This window comes from Triticum dicoccoides, chromosome 3A, assembly GCF_002162155.2.
Source record: "Triticum dicoccoides isolate Atlit2015 ecotype Zavitan chromosome 3A, WEW_v2.0, whole genome shotgun sequence".
Taxonomy (NCBI): Eukaryota; Viridiplantae; Streptophyta; class Magnoliopsida; order Poales; family Poaceae; genus Triticum; species Triticum dicoccoides.
In genome coordinates this window covers 315,414,700-315,432,598 of record NC_041384.1, presented here as the reverse complement: position 1 = coordinate 315,432,598, position 17,899 = coordinate 315,414,700, and the positions used below count along the sequence as shown (strand labels likewise).

The following is a 17,899-nucleotide window of genomic DNA, read 5'->3' as shown; positions in this document are numbered from 1 at the left end:
GAAACCAGGCTGCATTGGTGATTCCATACACGTGAATACCGAGAGAGGGATCAGTCCTTTGATCCTCGAATGGGACAAGTAATTCTTCCGGTTGGGAGGTTTAATCCTAGTTGCGGGAATCTGCCTCAACATCTTCACCAACCTCTTCTCTCTGCTGCGTAGTTGATAAAAATCAGATCTAACTCTCTTTGCATCTTCATAGTGATCCTGGGTTTTATTTGTAGGATGGAATTTTTTTGTTTGCCACTACGTTTCCCAACACGCTAAGCTTCAAGACCACATATACATTTTTACATTAAGCTCATGGGGTCAGGCAAACCTAGGTTGGTAGAGCTGGCAGTTAATACCTTGGTAGGGTGGGAACTGGTCTTGGACGAGGAAAATGAGGCTCTCATGCTTCCCTTCTCCAAGGAAGAAATTGAGTCGGCATTGCACTCCGTGAAAACTAATACAATACAATGCCAAGACCGGACAGGTTACAGGTTAAAAAGCTCTGGGGAACAATTAAGGACATAGTTTGCGCGATTGTGAATGATTTCGTGCTTGGGATGGTCGACATTGCTGCTCCCGATGTTCAAGGGGGTGACTGTACTACGAAATTTCGCCCTAAACGTAATGTTCAAGTTGGTTGCTAAGTACTACACTAACAGACTGGCTCACTTAGCTCATCACATCGTCAATAGCTGCCAATCTGCATCTATTAAGAGTAGGCATATTTTGGAATTAGTTCTCTCCCTCTACGAAATAGTGTGTGACGTGAGTTAGGAAACAACCAGCGGTCCTACTTAAACTTGAGCTCAAGAAGCCCTAGTGCACCACATTTTGCACTTCGTTTGGGTGGGTAGGCATATTTTGGAATTAGTTCTCTCCCTCTACGAAATAGTGTGTGACGTGAGTTAGGAAACAACCAGCGGTCCTACTTAAACTTGAGCTCAAGAAGCCCTAGTGCACCACATTTTGCACTTCGTTTGGGTGGGTAGGCATATTTTGGAATTAGTTCTCTCCCTCTACGAAATAGTGTGTGACGTGAGTTAGAAAACAACCAGCGGTCCTACTTAAACTTGAGCTCAAGAAGCCCCAGTGCACCACATTTTGCACTTCGTTTGGGTGGGTAGGCATATTTTGGAATTAGTTCTCTCCCTCTACGAAATAGTGTGTGACGTGAGTTAGGAAACAACCAGCGGTCCTACTTAAACTTGAGCTCAAGAAGCCCTAGTGCAAATTGTGATTTTTATCAACGAGGAGTTGGAGCCCTTTAGGAACGGAAGAGATCTCACTAAGGCAGCCTGCTTTCAGCCCCACAATGTTTGATATTGTTGCCCAAGCGGTTGCTTCGATGCTCGATAAGGCATGTCACATTAAGAGTGGTGCCGCACTTCATCCCGGGGGGTTACCCAACTCCAATAGGCAAACAACCCCATGTGGTTGTTTCACCCAGACCAACATAGCATTGCCACCAACAAGCTCCTTTTAAGTTTCAAGGTAATGTCCAATATAAAAAACAATTTCTTTCTGGGTTTTGCTTCGGTGCCCCGCCCCCCTAAAAGTTTGCACGGATCTTGAAGTTATTTTAAAAGGCTATCGTCGTATTAGCCTACAGATCAAACGTATTGAGTACATTGATTTGGATACAAAAGACTATATTATCCGTTTTTGTTGAAGGGGTACCTTCTAATCTCCACCTTTAATCTGCATCGATGTCCGTAAAATTTTCTAGGGAGGTGTACCGAAGGAAAGTTCTTTCTACAAACGTAAGGTGGTCGCCATGGGGATGCACGAGGGCGAAGATCGCATGGTGGCCAATCTTCTGAATAGTAACTTGGCGGCCTTCCTGATCTTGTACCGGTTTGCAATTAGTGATAGAAATCTAAGCATAGCGGAATGGGATCAGTTGGGTGTCAAGGTTGCCAAGAGGGTGGAACCTTGGCAAGGCAAATTCAAGCGAGAAAATTCCTTATATAACACTGTTTTAAATTTTGATTCCCTATTTGACACTGGAAAACTTTTTCTTCCCTATATAACACTGCGCCTAAATTTTATGCCCTTTACGACACTTTCGTCCATTTTAAGCCTTAAATATGTTAAATGACACCTGAAAAGACATATTTACCCCTCATGTGGCATGTGACAAAATTTTACGTTTATGTGTGTATTCGGCCGACTCGTTTTGTGTACGTCACCGACAAGCACCGAGGACAATTCGTACGGCTGGACGCAGCCGCCACGCGTACTGGTGCTGCTCGCACCTCTTGGCCTCCGATGCTGCTGGCCGCAAAGCTTCTTGTGCTCTAAACTGATGGCAGCTGATACGAACAATGCATAGAGATAGAGTCCCTTCGCTCGGACAGGCAGGGGTGCAGGCGCCGTGGCGGTTGGGGTTGACGTACACATCGAGGCTGGCTTTGAATTCTCACATCAAAAGCTAACTAGTTTTTTTTCGAGGAAAAAGCTAACTAGTTGATCGATTTAGCCACTGGCTAGACACGCATGTGCAGGACGCTGATGGCTGATCCCCACATGCGAGAAACACATGCACGTGAGTCATGAGTTGATGCCCACAAGAACTGGCGACGCTCGGTGCTAGTTAGCTTCCTCTACTACGTATATATCAGTGCACGTCCAACTAGAATTGATCCACATGCCTACCTGCTTGATTCTTGATGTGTACGGAACCCATTTGCTCGAAAAGTTCTCGGGCTACCGCTTGGAATAAGCGGTTAACTATCTCAAAAACAATCAACTTGAAAAAAAAAAAGTTCTCGGGCCGGCAAGCACTCGGATACAACTTCACAAAACGAACCGGCCTGATACACATAGTATAAGCTAAAAATTTGTCACATACCATATGAAAGGGTAAATAGGTCTTTTCAGGTGCCATTTAACACCGTTAAGGCTAAAAATGGGCGAAAGTGTTGTAAAAGGCATAAAATTTAGACTCGATGTTAAATAAGGAAGAAAAAGTTTTTCAGTGTCAAATAAGGCAACAAATTTTAAGACAGTGTTAAATAAGGAATTCTCTCAATTCAAGCCTTCGGGCGGAAGATTGGCTTTAGCGAATGCGTATTAATCGGTGATTCCCTCTTTCACTATGGAGTTGATAGCAAACTTTGATAAGGTGTGTGCGTGATTCTTTTGGGAAGGGGGAGGTAACAAACACAAATACCATATAATCAGATGGGTCGATATTTGTAAACCGAAAGCCAAGGGAGGCCCCAGGGTGATGAACTCAGAAATTACGAATGTGACCTTGCTTTTTTCGACAAAGGGTGGATTTGATTAGCTCAAAAAGTTGTCGGCCCGGTGGGAACTAGGGTACCACGGCCCATCTGCCTCTGGCCCAGAGGACAACACTGGGGCCGGCCCAGGAAAGATAGCCCTGCCTCGGCCGCTCCGAAGGGAGTCGCCTCGCGAGTGCGAGCATCGCAAAGCCCCTCGCCGCTAGGCCAAGCCTTGCCGAGGCCGCCAAGCACCAGGTTGCCTCACGAGGCCGCTTCACGAGGCATGATGTACGGCGCCAGCTGCGGGGCTCCAGGCCCATCACGTGGGTGACGTCCCGCTCGTCAGGGTAAAGGCAGCAGGGCATGGTTCAGACTGGTTTCCATTCTGATGATAAGGGAGCAGCGGCGTCTGCCTCCCACAAAGCAAGTCCCAAAGCATTTCCTCTGGTGTAGGGGGATCATAACGGATCGGTGCGCCCGGGCAGAGGTCATCGCCGAGCCCACCAGTGCGTCGGGAAGACCGCTTTATCAGGCGGAGACCGCCTTTAGTCAAGATAAGCCCGGGCATATGTCCCCTTTTGAATTGCCACCCTGTGGCCACCCTTTTTTGCTCATATTTTCGCGGAAGAGGGCCAAGGCACTACAAAAGGGGCAGGGCCGCTTCCATGTAAGAGGATCGAGCCATTCTCTCCCACACCTCGTATACCTCGAGCCACAAGCTCTCCATTAAAGAGCAATCCAACACAGGCAGGAGTAGGGTATTACACCGCACGGTGGCCCAAACCTGGGGAGCTTGTTAGAGTTGTGTCGAATATTATTGTACAAGGTAGGTTACAGTTGGACTTGGTTTTGGACTGTGTGTAGACAGGATAGGAGTTGTGTCCTAATAGGACACTTGTATCCTACGTCTCTCATATATAGCGAGGGTAGACACACGATGTAACCTATGCCAACATAATAACACGGGCAGGCGAGGGAGCCGGCGGCGTGTGTCGGCGCCCGGGCGGCCGGGGTGCGGTATTGTGACGGTATCACGGGGAGGAGCGCCCGTAGTCAAGCCCCGGGGATGTAGCCATGATGGTGAACCTCGTTAACAAATCTCGGTGTCGTGCTGGTGTGATTGCTTGGTCCTCGGTAGATCGACGGTATGCCTCGAATTTATTCTAACAAGTGGTATCAGAGCAAGGTTCAAAGAGGCCGTGAAAGTTGATTCAGAGGAGGAAGAACGTATCAACGGACTTGTGTGCAAAGGGATCGCAGCCATGGGAGCGGAGTTAGTTGGCGAGTCGTTGCTGGCGAGTTGTATCCAGGAGGCAGCGATGAAGTGTTCGCGGTTGTTGTAGTTCTTCAAGAAGCAATCGGGATTTGCAGCAGCAGGTATATGGCGGCGGTGGATTCAGATCGGATCGTCGTGTTTCGACGAGATCGAAGCCGAGGCAGCAGCTTGGTGCGATGTGGTCCAGCTAAAAGGCATCAGAAGCAACGGCGGTGGAGAATCGTGTAGCAGCAGAAGTCTTGGCGTCTCGGAGATTGATCCGTTCCATCTGATCGAAAGCAGCGGCGGCGACTGGAATCGCTGCTACAACAGCGCTGCGGGCAAGGCCAGCTAGGGCGGGCGGCCCATACGAGGTACATGCAGAACTCACATGGGTACAGCCCAAGCAGGCAGAAGCCAGCTGGTGGGCTAGAGCGGCCCGTGCGTGGGTAGCGACAATGCGTGGCGCTGCCCAGGCAGGGCCGCAGCGACAGTGCGTGCCACACCAGGGAGGTCTGGTCTGTGGGCTACAAGCGTGACGTGCGTTAGCTGTCGGAGACACGTACAAAGCTCAAGGTTGAGATTTGTTAAGGAAAAGCAGGATTCGTTTCCGAAGGGAGCTGCTACAGCGTGTTAGAACATGGGAGTTCCGATTACCATCAGGTTGCTATAGCGTGGAAAAGTACAAGATAGTCAAAAGGAGTCACGGGTGCTGCATGCATGAAGGTGAGCTTGAGCTTGCTTCTACATGTACGAGAAGACTAAAAAGAGACTGCTTCTGGTGTTCTTTGCATGGTACATGATGGTTGAAGGGGCTGTTGTTTGACGTGGCAGATAAAGGGGAAACGAGCCGGTGATGTGCGACGTGCGTATAAGGCTCGGAGGAGTCTGGAGCTCATCGTGGCAGGATCATGCATACACAGGGCGTCAAGCAATGCATAGCGATGTGCGGGCAGACACGATGCATGGTGGAGCATGGTTGCAGTCGGACATGTTCGGCTGGGTCGGACAGGACAGTCTGATGGACCGACGGGGATGTTGGTCAAAGCAGAAGACAGGGATGATTTCAGCGACGACGACATAGGAGCGTGATGCTGATGGTGACCGACTTCTGGGGCGTGGAAACACGTGGTGCAGGCCTGAGAGCTTGTGCGGCTTCGACAGACTATGGCGCGGGGTTGATTCAAGATGGTGCACACATGAGAGAACTTGAAGTCGACAAGGCGCAGGGTAGCGTAGCGCAGCTACATGGAGTCATGTTGAAGGTGGAGCTGGAGTCTGATGGTCGACTTCACTCTGAGCTGATGGAGGGGCTACGGCGTAAATTCATGGAGAGTCGAAGCCTATTTCAGCGGAATAGCGAGAGACACGTGGATCGGACTGGGTACCAGTGGTCTGATGGAGGCGTGATACTCGGCATCGGTCGGTGATGATCGATCGTTCTCTGCAGTGGGGGGTTGAGGCAGTGTGGGCTAGCTACACGGGAGACTCGACCAGAACAGAAGAGGCTCGACGTGGTGATAGCGGCGAGGCGTGCGGTAAGCACGGGACACAGCGACAGACCAAGGCACTAATGGTGAGACATGTGGTCAGACAAAGTGTGCAGGGGTGCTGAAGCAGTGTTGGCGAGTACCAGGTTCAAGTTGGTGACTAGATCTATGGAGTTTGACATGTCATATGGATGAGAGTTGACCATGGAGAATCTGAGAAAGTGGCGGAAAGTCTGAAATTGTCAAAAGCTAGGAGAGTACATGGCCGTATATTCTGTGGTGTTCAGTGCACATGGCAAAGTGCGGATGACAAATACAGAAGGAGGCGCAGTGCTATAGCTATGGGACATGCTAGAGAATATCCGGAAGAAGGGTGAGACAACTGCGAATTAGACTCAGGGTGACACAGGGCAACGGTGAAATTCCTTCAAGTTTCAGACAGACGGTCAAGAAAGAGTGGTGACGTTGAGTTCAGATAACTCTTATATGTGGCGTCCAATATGTGAGTTGTTCACTTTCACGCAGACAGTGGTCGGTGTGTGATGGTGTTGAACGGATTCTCCGGAAGTTGGGAGCACAAAGTAGAGTATTGAGGAACTTAATTTTGCTCGAGTATTGACTGTGAGGAAGACGAGAAGGGACTACAATTGCAGGTGGAGTCACGTGGAGTCTGGGAGTAGCAGCGGTGCTCATGACGTATCTCAAGTCCAATGTACATGAAGGTTTGACGCATGGATGAATTAAAGGTGGTGGAGAATATTCGCCAAGGTGGAGTTTGTTAGAGTTGTGTCGAATATTATCGTACAAGGTAGGTTACAGTTGGACTTGGTTTTAGACTGTGTGTAGACAGGGTAGGAGTTGTGTCCTAATAGGACACTTGTATCCTACATCTCTCATATATAGCGAGGGTAGACACACAATGTAACCTATGCCAACATAATAGCACGGGCACACGGGGGAGCCGACGGCGTGTGCCGGCGCCCGGGCGGCCGTATTGTGATGGTGTCACGGGGAGGAGCGCCCGTAGTCAAGCCCCAGGGATGTAGCCATGATGGTGAACCTCGTTAACAAATCTCGGTGTCATGCTGGTGTGATTGCTTGGTCCTCAGTAGATCGACTATATGCCTCGAATTTATTCTAACAGAGCTCGCGCGTCCCCTTCGTGTCCGATGTGAGTGATTGTGCTCATCTTGATCTCACCGTAGTTTTTGTCGGGTCGTAGGTCGCTAAGCAAAGCCCCCAGAGTTCGAACCCTAGTTCTTGGAGAAGTTTCTTGGACGCAGATCCTAGACTCCGACATTTGGCGCGCCAGGTAGGGGGACTTGCCGTCTTCGCGCCCTCGACCTCGACGTCAACATCGACATGGACGACGCCGCTGCGCGCCGAGCTGCCGCCAGGGCCCACGTGGCGCCCGCCGCCCAAGGTGCCCCTGGGCAGCGCCCTCGCGCCGCCACCGAGCCTGTTGGGGAGCGGGTGGCCTCCTTCGTCCGTCCATCGGTGAACGAGCAGACGCGTGGCCTCTCCGCCACCGCCTCCTCGCTTGCACGTCGCGAACCTCCCGCTCCACACGCCGCGTTGCTCACGGCACAGGGGCTGCTGCGTTGTCGCCCCGCCAGAGACGGTCACGACGCCTGGCTCAAGCACATCACCAAGCTTGTCTTCGCCGCACGCGGCGACCGGCTGCCCCCTCGCTCCTCGCCCACTTCGTCGCCGCGCGCTAAGCGACCCGGACGACCGCTCCTCGTCCTCCTCCTCCTCCTATGGGCCGCGGCGCAACCGGGTGGCGCTGCGCAGTGTGCGCCTTGGAGTTGTCCCACGGCTCGTCCGCGCCAGACGGCGCCGGCGGCCGCCGCCGAATCGTCCATCGCGTCTGAAAGTGCAACTAATCCCCGGGTGGTTTTGGTAATTCATAACAACATATAGCTCATTGAACTAATATCCTTTCAAGTTAAATATTTCAGAAAGTTTAGTGATTGACATGGCATGGACTAGAGATGTGGAGCCCTCAAAATGCTAAGGACAAAGATTGGCAAAAGCTCAAGATTCTTCATTTCTATTTTAGTGATCCAAGATCACATTGAGTACATAGGAAAAGCCAATACTATTAAAAGGGGATGAGGTGTTGTTACTTTTGCGCCTGCAACAACTGCCACCGTTGTACCTCTAGTTGCAACTTCACCAGCTCCTCAGACATCCTCAGAAGCGTTTGCAGATGCTATCCTCTCCATGCCATCTACGCACACCCGAGCAACCAGCCAGAAGACCACTTCAGGAGCTCCCGGAGATCGTACCTAGAGTGCCGCATAGCACTATGCATTTTCAAATTTTTTGATAACTTGTTGCAAAAGGGGAAGAAAGTGTATAGATCATTAGGCTTCGAAAAAGAGTGTTTTGCCTTTTGTTGCTTCTCTTGCTACTTGCTATTTGTTCGTTTGCTTGCTACTATTTATACTTGTGTGTGAGATACTCTTATGATCATGTGTTTGATCATACTATGCTTTAATGTGTGCTTGAATGATAATATCTTAATACTTATGTATGATCAATCATGTTTCTTTTGGTGATGAGTGCATGTTCTTTATATTCTATCATTTTGAGCGCTCCACCAAGATGCATGTGACATGAAAGAGTGACTCATGATCCTAATTGATTGTGTATTTACATTCAAAAGCAAATTTTAAATAATGCATAAACTTAAGGGGAGCTCTTGCTTATCATATATTTCTCAAAGCGTCGATGTATTTCATTCATATTATCATTTGTCGAAACTTTGATCTATATGTTGTCATCAATTACAAAAAGGGGAGACTGCAAGTGCAACTAATCCCCGGATGGTTTTGGTAATTCATAACAACATATAGTTCATTAAACTAATATCCTTTCAAATTAAATATTTCAGAAAGTTCAATGATTGACATGACATGGACTAGAGATGTGGACTCCTCAAAATGCTAAGGACAAAGATTGATAAAAGCTCAAGACTCTCTTCATTTCTATTTTAGTGATCCAAGATCACATTGAATCCATAGGAAAAGTCAATACTACTAAAAGGCGATGAGATGTTGTTTAATAGTCTACTATCTCAAAATGCTTAGTGATATGCTCCAAAGCCCTCAACCACTTTCTCAATTCCAAATATGTCCAAAACCTAAAGTCAAACTCTGCCCCACCGATTTGATCTATCCGGCGCCACCGAGTTCCTTTGACATAGCCACTGCCAGAAACCCTAATCAATTCGGTCTCACCGATCAGGATCTCGGTCTCACCGAGATGGCAATGCAAACTCTCTGTTTCCCTTCGTAACGTTTCGGTCTTACCGAAATGAGCGATCAGTCACACCAAATTCGCAATGCAAACTCTCTATTTCCCATCGTAACGTTTCGGTTTTACTGAAATGAGCGATCGGTCCCACCGAGTTTGCCTGACTAACTCTCAGATTTGCTCATTGCTGAAATCGGTCTCACCGAGTTCATGCAATCGGTCACACCGAGATAAGGTTTTGCCCTAACCCTAGCACATCGGTCCCATTGAGTTGATCATGTTGGTCCCACCGAGAATCTTAACGTTCACATTTTGAACTGAATCGGTCTCACCGAGGTCTCTTATTCGGTCTGACCGAGTGGGGTCAAATGTGTGTAACGGTTGGATTTTGTGTGGAGGTATATACCCCTTCACCCCCTTCTCTATTCAAGAGAGAGCCATCAGAACGTGCCTACACTTTCACTACTCATTTTCTGAGAGAAAACCACCTAATTATGTGTTGAGACCGAAACACCCCTCTTTTCCAAAAATTATCACAACCTGTACAAGTGTACATGCTAGCCATGGAGACAGAGGCCTCAGTTCACTCTGTTTTCCATGACAGCTTGTCAGCATGGTGTTCTGTCATAATGCTCCCTCTCAAAAATTGGCTAGTTCGGGAGGCGCTGAGGAGAGAGTAGCAGTTCATGTGGAGTTGCGTCTGAGATTGCATGGGATGCTCCTGGAACGCCAACTACACACCTGAGTTCTTAGAGCTACTGTGTGACCCTAAGGGTCCTACTCATAGGGTCGTTTGGCGTTGCTTTGTGGCGCAATTCTGGGGGTTATGGAATGTGATTAACAAGCATTCTATTGAGAGAATTATCCCAGGCCTCCCAGCTGATTACATCTTCAAAACCATCTCTTTCTCTCAGCTCTGCCTCCCCCAAGGGAAGAAGCGCAGGGCAGCGTATGTCATCAATAGACATCTAACATCGAGCAGCTAATTGGGATCTTGGCTGCGTGTGTCTTGTGTTGCGAGTTTACGTACTCGCTTATGTGGCTTGTTTTGTTAAACTGATATCCTTGCTATCTTGCTTTCCATTTTATTCGGTTTGGTTGTAAGACTTTGTGTTTGCCTCTCGGTTGGGCTTTAATAATAATATAAAGCCAGACATTCTAAAGAAACCAAGAGTGACAAATTTTACCATGATGTAAAATCGATATATTTGAAGAATTACAAGATAGGATATATCCTAAATAGATTGCAGGATACAAAAAAGAAAACAGAGGGCTAGAACTGAAACGAGATGTACTTGTAGCAGCCCGAAGAAACAATAGAGGGTGGTAGCATAGTTACCTCGAGTTGTTGGCAGACATTATCCATGTCAACTGTACATACACCTTTGCATTTTATCTTGCAAACTCTCTTCCTCTTCCAGTGTGCATGAATGTTCTCCAACATATTGTGTGTTAAACCATCCCTGCCTGCAGAAATGCACATTCAAACTAAAAGGAACATAGCTGTAACTCCTAGCTTATTGAACGAGTTCATGAAACTTTACCCATATTGAGCTGCCGTTTCGCCTTGAGGTTTCCCTTGACGAGCACGGCGACCTCGTCTCTGGTGAGCGGTTCCCCGAGGACCTCCTCCCGGGACGCCGCTTGGTACCTTGGCTCCATCCCTGCGAGGAATGGCCCTGGCGACTGCACGGGCTTCACCCCTTTCTTGCCATGCGGCGGTAGCACGAAAGAGTCGAACTCAGGCAGCTCCTTGCGGCTCTTGGGGAGAGGCTTCCTTCCGGTCCACGGGCGCGGCGTGGCCTCGGGACCGAACGGCAGGAATGGAGCCTCCCGGAGCGCGACGGGGCGTGCTCGTGGGGCTTCCGTGTAGCTGTACTGGAACTCAAACGGCGCCCCCTCGAGGTGGTAGGCGAGGCCCCGGTCGGTGACCCGGATGCCGGCGGCGGGCTCGCCAGTGGTCGGGACGGGGATCTTCTTGGCACGGTTACCGCGCGAGAAGGCCGGGTGAGAGCCGACCGGAGCTCGGCGGCCCTCAGGGTCGTCGGCGGGTTGATTGTGGTGAGAGAGGGAGAGGGAGAGGCGGAGAGAGGTCCCGAGCCGTAGACCAGGGTGCTGGGCCGGAGCAGCGAGGAGGGAGCGAGAGGGGAGGGTGTTGGTTGCCATATGGATGGTTCACCGTCCAAGCTCTCGAGAGTGTAAAGGTTTATCTCATCTTTAAGGCTTGGGGGTCCTGGTTCGCGAGTTCCCTCTCCGCCGTTTGTTCCAGGGTGCGACTCGTGCCGTTGCCACGCCTTTCCCATCGTCCGATCGGGAGCTCCTAGACAGGGCTGTAAGAGCATCCTAAGCCGCTAAAAATCGCCCTCTAAAGACGCACCGGCAAAGAGAGTGTATCAGAGACATGATGCCCTCAGTCGCGGCGCCCACGATTTATTTGAAAACCATAAAATAGACGTAAATTCATCCAAATTTCGACGAGTTAATACATATTTAAAATATTTTACAAAAAACAAAACGCTACTCGTCGCGTTCCGCCGTCGCCCTCGCAGCTCCTCGCTGCCCGCCGCCCTTAAAGCTCTACATGCCGAGGAGCCTGTAGAACTTCGTGTAGTCGCGCCGTCGTCGTCGTCGCCTCCTCCGTGGCCGTCGTCCCTGTTGCACCCCTCCCCAGGTTGGCGCGGCGGGTTGGACGGTCCGGGGGCGTCTTCGTCCTCGTCGCTGTCGAGGATCACTACGCCGTACTCGTCCTCGCGCCCACGCTTGCGGGCGGCTATCTCCTCCGGGGCTCGGCGCTGCCGGACCATCTCGTCACGGAGGTAGTCGTCCCGCGCCCATTTTAGGGCCTCCTCGTCGGAGAAGCCGCGCCGGACAATGGCCTTGTACTCCGCGGGGAGGCCGGGCTCCGCCTTCGGCCTGACGAGGATGAGGCGGCCAGAGGTGGGGGAGGAGTCGGCGATGCGGACGCCGGAGCTGCGGGTGCGGTGGCTGACCGGCGCGTCCTGGGGCTCCGGCTTGACGGGGCGGAGGCTGGGAGAGCCGGACAAGGAGGAGAACGCCCCCGGATCCATGCGCCTTGGCGTCCACAAGCTCCCACGCCGGCGGGAGATGGACGGGGGAGAGGGGTACTCCAGCCTGGGCGTGTTGCCGCCCTCGATGTACTCGAGGACGGCCTCCAGCGTGCGGCCGGGCACGCCCCACCATCGGCGGCGGCCTTCGGAGTTGAGGCTCACGGAGGGCACGACGCCGTTGGTGGCCTCGAGCTGCTCGGCGTGGCGGCGGAGGAAGTAGGGCTCCCACAGCGGGCTATCGGGGACGTACCGTGGGCCTTCCCTCGCCGCCTGCGGCAGAGAAACGCGGATACGCGTGATTTTCGCACGTCGCGCCGCTCCGGTGGGCGGTGCTGGCACCGGGACCCCGTCGGCGCTGATCCTCAACGCCCCGGGCACCCGCATGTCCAGCGGGACCGGGTACTCGGCTTCATAGAGGAGCCGAGTTTCGTTCTCGTGGAGCTGGCGGCGGCCGAAGCCGTTCGCCGTCGCGTCGTCGCCTGGGAAGCGCTCCGCCATGGTTGAACTGGATCGGCGAGAGGAGAGGGAGGAACGGGGAGGAACGAGGCATCGGCGGTTGAGAGTTTGTGCGTCACCGGCGCACTGGGGGCGGCTTATATAGGCGGAGGTGCCGCGCGTACGCGTGCCCGCCGTGTTACGCGTGGCGGGCGAGGGACGCGCGGCGTCCGGTTGCACCGCCCGTGAGGCATCAATGGAGGAGGCTGAACGGCGCGGCAGCGCGCGGTAGCTTTGGCATTGATTCGCCGCAGGAACCAAGCCGATGAGGACGACGAAGCGTCAAGAATAGCCGAGTCGCTGCCAAGGAGGACCCGCCGACTTTCGTGCCAATTTCGGCCCGAGCAGGCGAAAAAAGGACCTTTGAGGACGCGACTGGGCCGATTTTTCGGTGCCGGCTGCCGAAATATCGCCTAGGGGGGCTTGTTGGGGCGCGACTGGAGATGCTCTAAGAGCAACTCCAACGGACCGACCCAAACAAACGGCGCATTTGTCTGTTTTTTGTCCGTTTGGGTCAGCTGTTCGCCCGGCGTCCGTCCTGTTTCTGATATGGGTCGGCAGCGCGCCCAACGCGTCGACCCATATGTGTCGGCGTGGCATGTTGGCCGCCCAATTTTACATGATTTGCATTCAACATATTGTCAAATGAAAATGTTAACAAGCCAAATAGTCTGACCGCCCAAATAAATAGTATAGTTTTACAAGCCAAATACAAATAAAAATGTTTCACATGGTTTTGCAAACGAATAAAAGAAGATACATCTGTTGGTTGCCAACATGAGTCCACATATGCTCAGCCAAATCATTTACAGTTGCACGTGAGTTTCCTAATCACGCATGTCTTCATGGAATTGAGTGAACTGCTCAAATGTTGCCACTACTCCATGCTCGTGCACAATATTTTCACCCTGAAACTGGAAGCCTTGATCGTACAGACGTTCCGGACGCTCATCTTCTACGATCATATTGTGCATGATCACACAAGCAGTCATCACCTCCCACAGTTTCTACGTGCTCCAAGTATTAGCAGGATAACGAACGATGCCCCATCGAGATTGCAAAACACTAAAGACACGCTCGACATCCTTTCTAGCACTCTCTTGCTCTTGGAAAAATCTTTTCCTTTTCTCTCCGACAGGGTTGGGTATTGTCTTGACAATAGTGGTCCATTGAGGATAGATACCGTCACCCAGATAGCACCCTTTGTCGTAGTTGTGGCCGTTGACAGTAAAGTTCACCGATGGGTTGTTACCTTCTGCAAGCCTAGCAAACACCGGCGAGCGCTGAAGCATGTTGATATCATTGTGTGATCCAGTCATGCCAAAGAAAGAGTGCCAGATCAAGAGATCTTGAGACGCCACGGCCTCTAGTATGACAGTGCAAGCCCTGACATGTCCCTTATACTGCCCTTGCCAAGCAGAAGGACAGTTCTTCCACTCCCAGTGCATGCAGTCTATGCTGCCAAGCATCCCTGGAAAGCCCCTGCTGGCATTCATCGCCAACAAACGGGTTGTATCTTCAGCTGTGGGCTCTCTCAAGTATTTAGGGCCAAACACAGCAATAACAACCTTGCAAAACTTATACAGTGACTCTAGGCATGTAGACTCGCTCATACAGACGTACTCGTCAATGAGATCACTAGGCACTCTGTATGCAAGCATTCGGATGGTGGCAGTGCATTTCTGATAAGAGCAGAAAGCAATCTTGCCGACGGCATCCTCCTTGCACTCGAAGTAGTCATCATAGCCGACCACTCCCTCTCTAATATGGTTGAAAACATGCCTACTCATACGGAACCGGCGGTGGAATTTGTGATGTTTGAACAACGGGTTTGTTGTATCAAAGTAGTCCTTCCAGAGAAGGAAATGCCCGCTCTCTCAGTTGCGATTCAATGCCGGAAGGTAATGACCCACAATTATAGGGGATCTATCGTACTCCTTTTGATAAGTAAGAGTGTCGAACCCAACAAGGAGCAGAAGGAAATGATAAGCGGTTTCCAGTAAGGTATTCTCTGCAAGTACTGAAATAAGTGGTAATAGATAGTTTTGTGATAGGATAATTTGTAACGAGCAACAAGTAACAAAAGTAAATAAATTGCAGAAAGGTGGCCCAATCCTTTTGTAGCAAAGGACAAGCCTGCACAAACTCTTATAAGATGTAAAGCGCTCCCGAGGACACATGGGAATATCGTTAAGCTAGTTTTCATCACGTTCATATGATTCGCGTTCGATACATTGATAATTTGGTGTGTGGGTGGACCGGTGCTTGGGTGTTGCCCTTACTTGGACAAGCATCCCACTTATGATTAACCTCTATTGCAAGCATCCGCAAGTACAACAAAATTATTAAGCTAAACCTAACCATAGCATGAAACATATGGATCCAAATCAGCCCCTTACGAAGCAACGCCTAACTATGGTTTAAGCTTCTGTCACTCTAGCAACCCATCATCTACTTATTACTTCTCAATGCCTTCCTCTAGGCCCAAACAATGCTGAAGTGTTATGTAATCGACGTTCACATAACATCACTAGAGGAGAGACAACATACATCTCATCAAAATATCGAACGAATACCATACCAAATTCACATGACTACTAATAGCAAGACTTCTCCCATGTCCTCAGGAACAAAAGTAACTACTCACAAAGCATAAACATGTTCATAATCAGAGGGGTATTAATGTGCATATAGGATCTGAACATATGATCTTCCACCAATTAAACTAACTAGCATCAACTACAAGGAGTAATTAACACTACTAGCAACCTACTAGCACCAATCCCGGACTTGGAGACAAGAATTGGATACAAGAGATAAACTAGGGTTTTGAGATGAGATGGTGGTGATAAAGATGTTGATGGAGATTGCACTCTCCTGATGAGAGGAGCGTTGGTGATGACGGTGGCGATGACTTCCCCCTCCGGGAGGGAAGTTTTCCCGGCAGAACAGCTCCGCCAGAACCCTAGATTGGTTACGCCAAGGTTCCGCCTCGTGGCGGCGGAGTTTCGTTTGAGAAGATGGCTTATGATTTTTTTTCGTCGAAAGAGTCCATATAGCAGAAGATAGTCATTGGAGGGCCACCAGGGGGCCCACGAGGTAGGGGGCGCGCCCAGGGGGGTAGGGCGCGCCCCCCACCCTCGTGGGCAGGGTGTGCCCCCCTGGTGAAGTTCTTGCGCTCAATGTTTTTTATATATTTGAAAAACATCATCCGTGAAGTTTCAGGACTTTGGGAGCTGTGTAAAATAGGTCTCTAATATTTTCTCCTTTTCCAGCCAGAATCCCAGCTGTCAGCATTCTCCCTCTTTATGTAAACCTTGTAAAATAAGAGAGAATAGGCATAAGTATTGTGACATAATGTGTAATAACAACCCATAATGCAATAAAATATTTATATAAAAGCATGATGCAAAATGGACGTATCAACTCCCCCAAGCTTAGACATCGCTTGTCCTCAAGCGGAAAGCCGAAATCGAAAAAATATGTCCATATGTTTAGAGATGAAGGTGTCGATAAAAATAAAATACGGACATGAGGGCATCATGATCATTCTTAGAGCAGCAACTTATATAATTCTTGTCATATGTTATCTTATGCTAGAGTAATAATTCAATCACAATATCAAGTATGAATCGTAAACTTCATTGAAAACCGACAAACTATAATCACAGTCACTGAGGCAATCGCAATTTATCATAACATAAGAAAGAGTTAATGTATAAGAGCTTTTCAGCAAGTCCACATACTCAACTATCATATAGTCTTTCACAATTGCTGACACTCACACAATACTTATGGGTATGGAGTTTTAATCGGACACAGAGAAACATAGGGGCTTATAGTTTTTGCCTCCCAACGTTTTACCTCAAGGGTAATGTCAACAGTAATAGTTCATGAAAACTCACATCCAATTAGCCATATATACCAGGATCTTTCCAACATATTGTGCTTGCCAAAGGATAAAATGTAAAAAGGAAGGGTGAAGATCACCATGACTCTTATGCAATGTAGGAGATAAAAATAAAAGATAGGCCCTTCGCAGAAGGAAGCAGAGGTTGTCATGCGCTTTTATGGGTTGGATGCACAAAATCTTAATGCGAAAGAACGTCACTTTATATTGCCACTTGTGATATGGACCTTTATTATGCAGTCTATCGCTTTTATTACTTCCATATCACACGCTCGTATAAAGCTTATTTCCTCCACACCAATCAATCATACATATTTAGAGAGCATTTTTTTATTGCTTGCACCGATGACAACTTACTTGATGGATCTTACTCAATCCATAGGTAGATATGGTGGACTCTTATGGCAAGACTGGTTTAAGGGTGTTTGGAAGCACAAGTAGTATCTCTACTTGGTGCAATGAATTTGGCTAGCATGAGGGGGAAAGGCAAGCTCAACATGTTGGAAGATCCAAGACAATATAATTTATCTCAGATGTAAGAAAACATAACCCATTACGTTGTCTTCCTTGTCCAATATCAACTCTTTAGCATGTCATATTTTAATGAGTGATCACAATTATAAAAGATGTCCAAGATAGTATATTTTTATGTGAAGACCTCTCTTTCTTTATTACTTCCTATTAATTGCAACGATGACCAAAACTGTGTTTGTCAACCCTCAATAACTTTTATTCATCATACTCTTTCTATGTGAGCTCATTACTCTCCATAAGACTGATATGATCTCTTTGTTTCTTTTTATTTCTTTCTCTTTTCTTTTATTCCTTTAGGATCGTGGCAAAATAATCAAGCCCTTGACTCAACACTAATCTTTATTATATAGTTCACGGACTCGATTACATAGAAGGATAAAAAATCAAAACTCACAACTAGATCATACTAAGAACTTTTATTCTACTAGATCAAGATATTACCAAAAGGATCAAACTAAGAAAAACGGTAAAGATAAAATGATGGTGATACAATACCGGGGCACTCCCCCAAGCTTGACAGTTGCCAAGTGGAGTGCCCATACCAGATACTCAAATCTTCTTTGTTGGTGGAGACGGTGGAGATTTTGTTGATGGCGTAGGCTTCTTCCTTAACTTGCGTTTGAGGACGGAATTTTGGTCCCTTAGGTCCTCGATCTCCTATTCCAGGC

General features: G+C 49.1%; 1 protein-coding gene across 1 annotated transcript in view; it reads right to left on the bottom strand.

The window, feature by feature from the left end:
* The window catches only part of LOC119268120 (CRS2-associated factor 1, chloroplastic-like), an 18,557-nt gene extending 7,127 nt beyond the window's left edge, over positions 1 to 11,430 (bottom strand). The window contains exons 1-2 of the mRNA XM_037549632.1: positions 10,769 to 11,430; positions 10,564 to 10,691 (exon numbers count right to left, since the gene is read on the bottom strand). Coding sequence (XP_037405529.1) covers positions 10,564 to 10,691; positions 10,769 to 11,390 — 750 coding nt within the window. The 5' untranslated portion in view covers positions 11,391 to 11,430. The remainder of the gene's footprint in view (positions 1 to 10,563; positions 10,692 to 10,768) is intronic.
* Positions 11,431 to 17,899: the final 6,469 nt, after the last annotated feature.